Source organism: Musca vetustissima, unplaced genomic scaffold (genome assembly GCF_032173495.1).
Source record: "Musca vetustissima isolate MV318-11 ecotype Yass unplaced genomic scaffold, APGP_CSIRO_Mvet_v1 utg25798, whole genome shotgun sequence".
NCBI classification, from domain to species: domain Eukaryota; kingdom Metazoa; phylum Arthropoda; class Insecta; order Diptera; family Muscidae; genus Musca; species Musca vetustissima.
Genome location: NW_026886352.1, coordinates 1 through 13,823, shown reverse-complemented (window position 1 = coordinate 13,823; position 13,823 = coordinate 1). Strand labels below are relative to the sequence as shown.

Here is a 13,823-nt window from a genome sequence, read left to right as displayed (position 1 = left end):
ATTTTTCACACCAAAGTCAGGTCCATTTGACCCGCTAAATATTGATGATCTTTATCAAAACAGACATGCTTATTCTTTGGCCCGATCCGCTTCTCCATGTAAAAATTCGCATTGTTTGGGCCATAATTGCGCCCTCTGGGGCGACCAAAAAATCCGACAAAAATTAAGTTTCTGGTCCATTTTATCCCCTAAATATTAACCGATCTTTACCAATAACAATAGGGGTCTTCATTGGCCAGAACCCATCCTACATGCAAAATTTCGTGAAGATTGGTCCATAACTGTGGCCTGTATCGTGTTTACAAATTATAATGGACAGACGGACGGACACACATGTCTAGATCGACTCAGCTAGTCGAGATATGACGATCGGTATACTTAAATGTGGGTCTAGGACCAATATTTCGCGGCGTTACAAACTCTTGGGGCTGACAACATAGTTGTGTAGGGTATAATAATGTAACCACAAAATACGAATAACATCAATTTTAGAAATATTACGCGGTCTCGACGGACAAATACTTTCATTTGAGGAAATAGTCTTTGTTCGGTATTATTGGTGACAAGTACACAACTAAACATAATGAAATTAATTCCGTCATTAATTATATTATCGTATCTCCAATTCTGCATGCTAAAAGCAGAACAATTTTGCGAAAAGGATATCTATCAAAGTCGATTATATATTGGGGAGAAACATTCCGATGTTCTGGTCATTTGGAGTCCCCTAAAAACTAGATCTTTACGGAAATTAGAATTATGTTCCAGCCTTAATGGACAGCAATTTGCCCGACATTGCAACTACCGCGAACAATCTGTGAGTGGCTCGTGGGATATTGTGGACGAACACCATGAATTTGCCAATTGTTCCGCAATTAATCGCAACTGTAAAGGTGAACAATTTCAACAGTACAATATAGGAAAAAATAAACAACGTACGAAAATAAAAAATAGGTGGCAATCGGCACAGTTGGATGAATTGGCGATAACACATGAACCATGTTTGCTACCCACAGGATTACCATTCACCAGGCGATGTGTTTACAATGCCAAGGACTACGGTGCCGCCTGGGAATACAATAAGGATTTGGAGAATGTCCGCTGTCTGGTGGGAATAAATGAGAACATTATAACATTTGATTTGTATACATTGCTAAATGAAGCCAAGAATCCTCCGCATGGAGTCGACGCCCGCAGTATTCTTTCGAAACTACGAAATCTATTGGCAAAATCAGGAACAGTACGTATCCCAGCCGATTTGGAAATTTCCACACACATTTTAAAAACAATTTTATCAAAAAATCTAAATACACTCGATTTGCCGCATGCACTGGATACCGTGAATCTGTTAATGGAATCTCCGGCCAATGTTATACGTGCTTCCCATGAACTGCAGACCCCCAATTCCTTAATTAATGTTTTGAGCGATTATCTCGACGCTATGGCCCTTAAAACATTTGAGGAACACGATTGTCGTCTAATACCAAATGGAGTATATCGGCACACCACAAACCTAATTAGTGTTTTCTTTATAAATACGTTGTGTTCGAATTTGAGTGGCATTGCCATATATAGTACATTGGCCCATCCCTCAGCAGATATGTATTATGATGCGAATCTTCATAGTTATATACGCTACTTGCATATGCATGAGTCACTCGATGAGCTCACAGTGGATCCACATATTCAATTGATCGCCTACATACCACAAACGACATGGCAAACCACAATCATAAATAATGCAGCAAATAATAAATTCGATATTATACGAATATCGTTGTATACGAATGGCAACATGTTCAACGGCCGTGGATTTCAAGTGGATAGTAACGTAATATCCATGTCAATACCGGGATATAATGGTAAGGTTCGATGAAGATATATAATAATTAAGATATATATTAATCAGTTTATAATCTATAATTTATAAATTATATATAAGTATATTTATAATTTATTATTTAATTTTTTATACCCTACACAACTATGTTGTCAGGGTATTATAGCTTTGTGCAGCCCCAAGAGTTTGTAACGCCGCGAAATATTGGTCCTAGGCCCACCTTTAAGTATACCGATCGTCATATCTCGACTAGCTGAGTCGATCTAGACATGTGTGTCCGTCCGTCTGTCCATTATAATTTGTAAACACGATACAGGCCACAATTTTGGACCAATCTTCACGAAATTTTGCATGTACGATAGGTTTGGCCCAATGAAGACCTCTATTGTTTTTGGTAAAGATCAGTTAATATTTAGGGGATGAAATGGACCAAATACTTAAATTTTTTCGGTTTTTCTAGTCGCTCCAGAGGCCGCAATTATGGCCCAAACATCTCATTTTTACATGGAGAAGGGGATTGGGCCAAAGAATAAGCATGCCTGTTTTGATAAAGATAGTTCAATATTTAGCGGGTCAAATGGACCCTGACTTTTGGGTGAAAAATGACAAAATTAGTTTTCTATAGCGTATATATTTACTCCTGAAGGACGTAGAGCCGAGAAGTTGATAGTATATCCAAGAGGAGTGTTTGGCCTTTATATTTATACAATTATATTGTCGTATGTACTCGGATGTGGGAGTTACATGTAAATATTTACAGGTGCTTACGTATTCAAATATTATTTAATAAACCGTTACCAGAGTAGAGGGCGGAAATATAGCGCTGATCGCTTTGAAATGTTCCATGAGGTTCCAGTTGTGGTCAAGGACAACGCCAATAATTTTCGGTGATGATCACATAACAAAATTGGGATGAAGTGGACCGAAAAATATATATACATATTTTTGTATTTTCAAGTCGATTTATAGGCCACAAGCCAAACATCACAACACAACCCAAGGTGAAGGGAATTTGGATAAGTAATTAGCAGGGCTGTACTGAATGTTAAGAACATTCGGAAAATATGTCAGTGTATGGGAGAGGTGCTGTTGATCTCTAATCGAAATATAGCCCAGGCTCGAAATAAACATCCGCAGAAAGATGGAGTTCCATGGTAGTTGTGTAGGGTATCGTATGGTCGGCCACGTCCGACTATACAGTACGTCCGTCCGTCTGTCCATGTTAAATTATAAACAAAGTACAGGTGGCATTTTTGATTCGAATTGGATGAAATTTGGCACAACTCATAAATTTGGCCCAAGGACGAGCCCTATTGAAATTGGGAAAAATCGGTTCAGATTTAGATATAGCACCCATATATATTTTCGTCCGATTTTATGTAAATAGTGCACCAAAGTCCATATATATCCTTCAATTTGCACGAAATTTGGCATAACGTACCGAATTAAGTTTAGAACGACGTTTTTTTCATTTTCGTAGAAATCGATTCGATTTAGATATAGCTCCCATATATATTTTTGTCCGATTTTATGTAAATGGTGCACTAAAGACTCTATATATCCTTCGATTTGCACGAATTTTGGCATAACGTACCGAATTAGGTCTAGAACGATGTGTTTTAAATTTCGTAGACATCGGTTCAGAGTTAAATATAGCCCCCATATACATTTTCGTCCGATTTAATATAAATGGTTCACCAAGGTCCCTATATAACTTTCGATTTGCACGAAATTTGCATAGCGTACTGAATTAATTCTAGAATGTTGTTTCGTTTCGTGAAAACCGGTTCAGATTTAGATATAGCTCACATATATATTTTATTCCGATTTTATGTAAATGGCCCACAAAAGTCACTATATATCCTTCGAGTTTCACGAAATTAGACATAACGTACTGAATTGAGTCTAGAATGATGTGTGGTAAGTTTCGAATAAAATAGTTCAGATTTCGATATAGCTCCCACATATACATATATATTCGTCCGATTTTAAATAAATAGTGCACGAAACTAATAATGTTTGCCCGATTAACTCGAAATTTTAGACAATGTAACAAAATTGGGACTTGAATGACGTCATTGCGTTTTGTTGAACTTGGTGCAGATGCCGGCATAGGTTCCATATATAACTCTAACGGGTGTCTGATTGAGAGTACCGTGTATCAAGTGTGCTATAAATCAATTTCTAAATCTGCCCGAATGAAATTAAATTCAGTAAAGAACAAAGACGTGTTCCTTCGGAAGAACATTGACATACTATTGTAAGGATACATATGTACAATATACCCAAAGTGGTGAAGGGTATCATATAGTCGTCGGCCCATTCCGACTTTACTACTTTCCTTACTGGTTTTAATTGGTGCAGATGCATTGTTTCATATATAATTCGAACTGGTGTCTGATTGAGATTAAATTTTGAACAGTGCGGCATACCGAGTAGCGTGTATCAAGTGTGCTATAAATCAATTTAAATAAATTTGTCCCAGTGTACGTATACGACTCTTAATCTGCCCGAATGAAATGAAATTTAGCATAGGCATGTAAACAGTTTGATGTTAGTCGATTCACATATAAATACAGATATCATATTTAATTTAATCATGTTAAAAGTACTGCAGGATGCATCTGCTAAATATAACCAAAGTGGTGAAGGGTATCGGCCCAGACCGACTTTACTACTTTCCTTACTGGTTATTTTATAATTTTATAATAATATAAGCCTGACTATTTTGCAAAAGCTAATAATATAATATTTTATTTATAAGTTATGATTTATAATTTATAATACATAATTTATAATATATAATTTTATAACATATAAGTTATAATTAAAAAATTATTATTCATAATTTATAAGTTATAATTAACGATATTTGTCTATACCACTACTACTACTACTTCCTTTTATTTTCCAGGTGATTTATCGGAAAAAATACCATTTATTGTGCATTATAAGAAAAACGATGCAGAATCAAATCCGCAATGTGGAGCATTTTTAAATAACAAATGGACAAGAAATAGCGAATCAAAAGCTCTGCAAGAAAATCTTCTACTATGCGAAACGGCACATCTGAGACCCTTAGCTGCCATTAGACGAGTGGAAGATGATATAACTGTTGCCGAAATTCCGGCAGTGCTCACGATATTCGGTGACTCAACTGTCGATTTTGTTTCTATTGTCGGTTGCGGTTTAACGCTGTTGGGTCTATTGTGCTTGTGGACACTGGCCTTGTGCTGCACACATTGGCGTTCGCGTACATCAAATCAGCTCTTGTTGAATTTGAGTTTTGTTGTCACCCTAATTATGGTGTATTTTCTTATCATGAATATATCGAGTGTGTGGAATGTTGTGGTCGACATCAATAAGAATTATCATTGTGTAGCGATGGGAGCATTTCTTCAGTACACCATTCTGGTACTGGTGCTGTGGATGCTGTTCATAGTGATTTTACAATATCAACGTTATAAGACAATTGTGGGCGTTATACGCTCCTCTAATTTTGTGGCCAAATATGCGATGGCAGCATGGGGCCTACCCATTATACCCGTTGCATTACTTATTGCCTTTGATTCCAAATCGTATGTGCCACAAGGTTCAGTGCCCCTTTGCTATCCATCGGGTATTGGTTTGTATTTAACTGTAGTCTTACCTGTTTCCCTTCTATTTGCATTGAATGTTGCGATTTTAATTTATATCCTTTGCAAATTAAGAAAATGTTTGAAAACCTATCGCCACAGTACACATCGCAAAGATTTACTCGTCCAGATACGTTTGGCCATAACGTTGTTCATTCTTTTGGTTATGTCGTTGAGTTTTGGAATATTAGCCCATCTCAGGGATAGTTTACTGTTTTCATTTCTCTTCTGTCTAACCTCGACATTGCAGGGTCTAATGTTGTTTGTCTATTTCGTTGTTGTCGATAAAAATGCACAATACGCCTGGATGCGATTTTTTGTTCCGAAAGATTACTTTCCCAAAACCGATAATGGAATGGCGCAATTAACTCCCATTAATCCTGAAATATAGAAGAATATTTATATAGATGTTAATATTTAAGAATAAATTTATATAAATTATATATGTATGCCAGTTAAATTAAATTGTATTCTAGATATTGATAAAATATATATTATTTATTCACAATAATACTACATATATTTATAATTTGCGAAATATTAATAATTTTCAAAATATCTTTATAGTTTTTAAAATAAATACTGCTGTAAAGTGATTTACAGCCCAGAATTTGTCATTCAAATGTGTTATTTCGGAATTGTGAGCTTTAAATTTATTCATTGAAATTTGAAAGATCGGGACCAATATGGAATCAAAGACAACATAAAATGGGTAAAAACCGATTGTACGCAACATGCTCCTGTGTTCAGACATCTGAATAAATGCAAGAATGGCACAAGAGTTCCAGAGTGCGCTGCAAACGTTCCACTTAAACTCTATCAAAGGGTTCTTACTCATCTCAGTGAAATGGCAGAAGACACCATTGAAGTGGAATTAAAATCTAAAAAGTGAAGTGGAATTGAACTCTAATAAAGAATTATTACGAGAACATTTCGGAAACTTCTAAACCAGTAAGGAAAGTAGTAAAGTCGAACTGGGTCGACAATATGATACCCTTCACCACTTTGGGTATATTCTCCATATGTAACCTAACAGACTTCGCGTGATTGTTATATATCTATATCTGAACCGATTTCAGAGAAACCTTCCAGTTTCTTCAGTACGTCGTGTCAATCAATCTGTACCGTTTTGTGTAAATCAGAACAGATTTTCACGAAACTTAGCACACGTCATTCTAGACTTAATTCAGTACGCTATGACAAATTTCGTTCAAATCGAATGACATTCAGAGACTTTGGTGCACCAATTACCTAAAATGGGATGAATATATATGGGAGCTATATCTAAATCTGAACCGATTTTTACGAAACTTTGCACACATCATTCTAGACTTATTTCAGTACACTATGCCAAATTTCGTGCAAATCTAAATATATGTAGAGACTTTGGTAAGCCACTTACCTTAAATCGGATGAGAATACAAACAGGGGATCTATATCTAAATCTGAACCGATTTTCAAGAAACTTTGCACACATCATTTACCTTAAATCGGACGAGAATATAAATAGGGGATCTATATCTAAATCTGAACCGATTTTCACGAAACTTTGCACACATCATTCTAGACTTAATTCAGTCCGCTATGCCAAATTTCGTGCAAATCGAAAGATATATAAGGACTATGGTACACCATTTACCATAAATCGGACGAAAATATATATGGGTGCTACATCCAAATCTGAACTGATTTTTCCCAATTTCAATAGGGTTCGTCCTTGGGCCAAACGAATTAGCTGTGCCAAATTTCATCCAATTCGGATCATAAATGCGGCCTGTACTTTGTTTACAATTTAACATGGACAGACGGACGGACGGACAAATCGACTCAGAAAGTGATTCTATGCATATTCTCAAAAGGGACTATGTGTCTATCTCGATTTTTTTTGCCTGTTACGAACACATGCAAAGTGTGGTGTGGTGAAGGGTATAAAAAGGAGGGGCCGGCTATATGACATACAAAAAGTGGTGAATCGGACAAATATTGGGAGTTTTGTGCATCATTTAGTTAAGATCTGACGAAACTATATATGAGAGCTATATCTAAATCTGAACCGATTTCCTCCAATTTCAATAGGTTTCGTCCTTGGGCCAAATAAGTGAACTGTGCCATAAATGCGACCTGTACTTTGCTCACAAAAATGCATGGACGGACGGGCGGACAGACGGGCATGCGTAAATCGATATTCTCAAATGGAACCATGGATCTACCTCGATTCCTTTACCTGTTGCAAATATATTCACAAAGACATAATTCCCTGTACCACAGTGTGGTGAAGGGTATAATAATTGGGTTTGCTGAATTTAAACGTGGCCGTACAAGCATTGAAGATGAACCACGTAGTGGACGTCCAAAAACAGCAACAACAACAACAGAAATTGTAGCCAAAGTGCGTGATATGGTATTAAATGATCGCCGAATAAAAGTTCATGAAATTGCTAATGTCATGGGCATCTCAAATGATCGAGTCCATTTAATTTTGCATGAAGAACTGCAGATGAAAAGGCTTTCTGCAAGATGGGTGCCGCACAAGAGTGTTTTAACAATGGCTAAAATCAACGAATTATAGTACCAGTTGCTACCTTATTCACATGATTTAGCTCCCAGTGACTATTACTTGTTCTCAACTCTAAAAATAATTCCTTGCTGGCAAGCGTTTTTCCTCAAATGAAGATGCAATTACTGTCGTAGACCACTATTTTGAAGATCTTGAGGAAAACCATTTTAATCAAAGAATAGAATTGTTAGAAGAGCGTTGGCCTAGGAGTATTGAAGTTTCAGGAGATTATATTGGAAAATAAAAATATTTTTGAGAAACTACTTATTTTCTTTCATTGACAGGCTAAGAGGTATCCGAACCGCTCTGGTATATCAATCTGAAACTTCAATTATATATCTGATTAGTGTAACTCCAAAAAATGTGATTATAGACAATATTGTCATAACCCTATGATCGTTCAACCTGACAAAAATTAAATATGAACTAAAGCAACACTCAAGTTACACTTGGACATTGATTGGCGAAGTGTGATCTGAGATGTCAACCCAATCGCAATATTTATATCGAAAACCAAACAGAGTTACTATGTTGTTGTACATTTGTATGTAACAGGCCAAAGTAATTAAACATATAACCGTAGTTACTTACTTTTGAGGATATGTTTAGGATCGGCTTTCAGTCAACTAAACCATGCACGTTCCTAAAAAAAACACATATACACGTAATTATAGACGATTAAGGTGGGGCTGCGATGTAACATTTATATGTATATATATTAAATTTCTTAATCGTACTTTATTTTTAAAGCCACTTGTGGTTTGTGTTGAGAAGTATCTCTGATATATTTTTCTATATAAAAGTTGAGAAATGAATTGATTAGTCGCATTTCAATTTCCCAATGATATCGCGGTGTTTTGTTAATTTCGACATTGTCGGGAAAATGGCTCTATTGCTCTACATAATCCTAAGTGTTCTATTGGCAAATGTGCAGTCAAAAGATATATTCTGTGATAAAGATATTTACGACACCACATTTCATACGTACAAACTAAATGGCACAATTTTCCCGATAGACTCCCTTGTCATATGGTCTCCAACAACTAAGAAGGACATACACCCAATTGCCGATCTATGCTCTTACCAGACAGGAATTCCTCCATTGCAACATCAATGTAGTGCAACAAAACTGAGAGATAAAACACAAACATGGGATTATACTCTTACAGATATCGTGGATTGTCAAATAATTAAAAAACGCAGTTGTCAGGAGGAATCATTTGAACATGACTATATAATGAAGAACAAATTTCATAAAAAGCATACCAATAAATGGCCCGCCACGGCCATGAACGAATTGGCTATGCCTCTCGATATCTGTTTGCTTTCCAGCGGTCAATCCTTAAATCGAAAATGCATATACAATAAACAAACATATAAGGCCGAATGGCAAAAGTTGGATGGCAACGTGAAATGCTTGAAGGAGATCAATGAAACAATTATTACAAATGATCTGAACACACTCTATCATGAGGTGAAAAATGAAAACCAAACATTAAATAGCGAAAAAGTGGTCACAGAGCTGACTAAGATATTGGGTCGAAAAGACCACAAACGCATTGCCAGTGATCTGGAGATTTCTACAAATATAATGAAAATTATGACATTCGCTGATCGAACCCCCTCCATGGCATCAAAATTTATTCAAGTCACCGATCTGCTAATGCAATCCGAAGAGAGTGCTGTACTCAACTCGCTACCAACAAATACCCCCAATAATCTCGTAAGCACCGTTGAGTCCTACTACGACAATATGACCAGAATGTTTATGCCCAACACAACGGATTGTTCGGATCAACCAGATGGCGTCAAATATTTCATAGAAAATATGACAAGTGTTTTTTACATTTATCCAATCTGTTCAAACATCTCGGGTATTGGTACATATAGTGCGTCATCGGGTTCGGAGGAAATGCGTTATGACAACCACACAAACACCTATTTCAAATATATTCGTTTAAATGAATCATTGGAGGACCTCATCTATGATCCATTTATTATGAATGCTGTCTATTTTCCTGAAGATGCGTGGGCAGAATTACAAAATATGCAACCGAAAGAAGACAATCAGGTACATGCAATACGGATTTCTTTATATAAAAATCGAAATTTCTTTGTTGGAAGAAAACATCGTGCTCCGGATAGTGTTGTGCTGAAAGTCTCAGTACCAGGATATGGAGGTAAATACATGAAATATTATACCTGTGATAAGTTTGTAACCACTGTGTTAAAATATTATTATTTACTGCACAACTATTATTATTAATTTCTAAAAAATAGTGAGAGGATCTGTGTAGTCGGAATAGCCTGACCATATTACCACGGAACCAAACTGCCACTGAACTCTAACTTCGTGGGGAAATATATTCCGAGGCAGAGGAATATTTGGCTATATTTGCACCCTCCTGACCGATTAGATGTTAAAAATTCCTCTCTCTCATTCGAAAAAAATATTTTAAAAAATTCAACCCTTTTTAAAAAATCCAAGCCTCCTTTGGAACTTTGAAAAGGTTTTTTAAAAAAGTCAAGCCCCATTTGGTAATTTGAAAAAAAATTAAAATCCCCTTATGATCGTTTATTCTGTAGTTAAAAGTCAATAGGAATATTAAATGTTATAATTACCTTTTAATAATACCTACGCATTATAAAAACTACTACTACAATTTTAATAACTAAATTATTTTCCTATATTTAATCTAAATTACCGATATCGTTTTTTTTTTAGAAGACCTACCCTTACCTATACCATATATATTCAGCACAACGGAACCCGAGAACACCCCCACACCAATGGGTTGTGGCTCCTACAATTATGACTTTTGGAGTTTAAGTGATTTGAGCATCACGAAATCGGATTATGCATCAGTGTGTGAAGTGAAAAACTTACATTTTGGTGCTCTGTTACGTTTGAAGGCGTCATATGTCAAAGCCACTGATATGACTGTGCTCAATGTCATCCTGGGCTACGGCCAAGACATAATAACAATTTGTGGTTGTATATTGTCATTGTTCGGATTATTTGTCATTTGGATGACAGCACTCTGTTGTCCGCAATGGCGGCGCAAAGCATCGAATTTATTGCTGCTAAATATTTGTGCGGTCCTAACGCCGATCATGGCATATTTCCTATTCATTAATATCGGTGATATACGTCAGTCCTTTATAAATCGCGACAATCTGCAGTATTGCATTCTGGAAGGTGCCCTCTTGCAATATTTAATTTTGGTACTGTTCATGTGGTTGTTACTAATGGCAAGGTTTCAGTATCGACGCTATACCCAAATCACTGAAACTATTCGAAGCACATGTGATAATGTCATATATATGTTAATTGCGTGGGGCCTACCATTGGTGCCCACATTGATCGTGGCATTCGTGAATCCGCAGTCATATATACCATTTTCGGAAAACGGTTTGGTTAGCAGTAATATTTGCTATCCATCTGGTTGGAGCTTCTATTTCGGCATATTTGCACCCATAGCTACTGTTGTGACCATCAATGTCGCTTTATATGTGTACACCATGTGTTTTTTGCGCTGCACTAAGAGTGAATCCAGGGTTCGCAAGGATCGCAAAAGGATACTTTTGGAGCTGCGTTTATCTATAGTATTATTTTTCTTTTTGGGAATATCATGGATTTTTGGCATACTGGCCCATATGCAGGAGAGTCAAGCTATGTCGTTCCTATTCTGTTTAACCTCAACACTACAAGGGTTCTTTTTATTCCTGCAGTTTGTCGTCAGTGACAAGGAAACGATGTCGTCATGGTTTATATGTATTTGTGGTGAATCATATTATACGGATGAAGATGTATCATTGCCGTTGAGTAATAATATAAAATAAAATCAAAATGTGAAGTAAATAAATATAAAAAAACTTCAGATATATTATTGGCATTTAAGTTAAGCTGCCTTTGCGTCGAATAATATTATTTTTAAGTAGCTCACTCTCATAAGTAATATTGTAGAACATATTCACAAAATATCCAATAATTTAAAACTATTAAAAAATTAACTTTAACAGACAAAAAAAAGATATTTTAAGCAATTACTCAATTCAAAATGTTGAAACTTTGTTGAGGAGGTACCATGGGTCCCATAATGGGACTTGATCTAAGTTTCACTGGTGACAGTATTGCAAAGATTGGATCAAATCGGAATACTCAAATAGCATGAAAGACAGATCGACAAAAATCGACACTTAAAGTTTGAAAAATATTTAAAAAAACCAGTGAGCGGAGCAGTATAGTCGGACGGGGCCGACCATGCGATACCCTACACAACTACCACGAACTCTAACTTTCTGAGGATGTTTATTCCGAGTCTGAGTAATATTTCGTGATATTTGCCCCCTCTTGCCCGATTAGAGGTTAACAACACGAAAAAAGTAACGAAGAACTTTTTTCGAATATTCAGTACAGTCCTTCTAATTACTTGCCCAGATTACCTTCACGGTGGGTTGTGTTGTGATTTTCGGATTATGCTCTACTCGAAAACACACAAAAAATTATGTTTTCGGTCCATTTCATCCCAAAATTTTAATCTGATCATCACCGAAAATTGTAGGCGTTGTTCTTGACCATAACTGGAACTTCATGAAAAATTTCAAAGCCATCAGCGCGATATTTCTCCCTCTAATGGGGTAATGGGTTACTAAATAATATCTGAATACATAAGCACCTGTAAATATTGGACTGTAACTCCCACATCTGAGTAGATAAATCACTATGTTTGGTATCAATTTAAAGGCCAACCACTCCTCTTGGATATGCTATCAACTCCTGGGGTCTACATCCTCCAGGAGTAAATATATATGCCATAGAATACAAATTTTGTCATTTTTCACACAAAAGTCAGGGTCCATTTGACCCGCTAAATATTGACCGATCTTTATCAAAACATGCATGCTTATTCTCTGGCCCGATCCCCTTCTCCATGCAACAGTTCGCGGTGTTTGGGCCATAATTGCGGCCTCTGAAGCGACCAGAAAAATCGACAAAAATTTAGTATTTGGTCCATTTCATCCCCTAAATATTAACCGATCTTTTCCAAAAACAATAGGGTTCTTCATTGGCCAGAACCCATCCTACATGCAAAATTTCGTGAAGATTGGTCCATAACTGTGGCCTGTATCGTGTTTACAAATTATAATGGACAGACGGACGGACGGACGGACGGACGGACACACATGTCTAGATCGACTCAGCTAGTCGAGATATGACGATCGGTATACTTAAAGGTGGGTCTAGGACCAATATTTCGCGGCGTTACAAACATTTGGGGCTGCACAAAGCTATAATACCCTGACAACATAGTTGTGTAGGGTATAATAAATGCTTGAAAATTGCAACCAATTCAAAACAAATCTACTCTTATAGTTAAAAAATATATATTTTTAAATCAAAGAATTTAGTTGTTAAAAAGTGAAAAGGCATTAAGTTTGGCCGGGCCGAACTTTGGATACCCTCCACCATAGGTATTCTGATAGTTACGTGAAATGAAAATATAGGGAACATATCAAAATGAGGACATATTTCGACAATTCTACCAATCGATTTTTATATCCTTCACCACAATGTGGTACATGGTATTATGTATTTGTGTATATGTTTGTAACAAGTAAAAGGAAACAAGATAGACACATGGTTCCTTTTCAGAATATGCATAGAATCATTTTCCGTCCGTCTGTCCACGTTAAATTGTAAACAAAGTACAGGTCACACTTATGATCCGAATTAGATGAAATTTGGCATAGGTCACTTATTTGGCCGCAGGACGAACCCAATTAAAAT

General features: G+C 36.3%; 2 protein-coding genes across 2 annotated transcripts; both read left to right on the top strand.

Moving 5' to 3' along the window:
- Positions 1-631: 631 nt before the first annotated feature.
- On the top strand, positions 632-8,044 carry LOC133333843 (uncharacterized). The gene is made up of 3 exons (XM_061542154.1): positions 632-1,862; positions 4,755-5,418; positions 7,744-8,044. The coding sequence occupies exons 1-3, from the start codon at positions 632-634 to the stop codon at positions 8,042-8,044; spliced, it is 2,196 nt and encodes a 731-aa protein (XP_061398138.1).
- Positions 8,045-8,915: 871 nt separating this feature from the next.
- LOC133333842 (adhesion G-protein coupled receptor G6-like) lies at positions 8,916-11,858 on the top strand (the record flags this gene model as incomplete). Its single annotated transcript, XM_061542153.1, has 2 exons — positions 8,916-10,212; positions 10,758-11,858. Coding segments are annotated over exons 1-2 (2,398 nt in total), but the record flags the coding sequence as incomplete, so codon positions are not given.
- Positions 11,859-13,823: the final 1,965 nt, after the last annotated feature.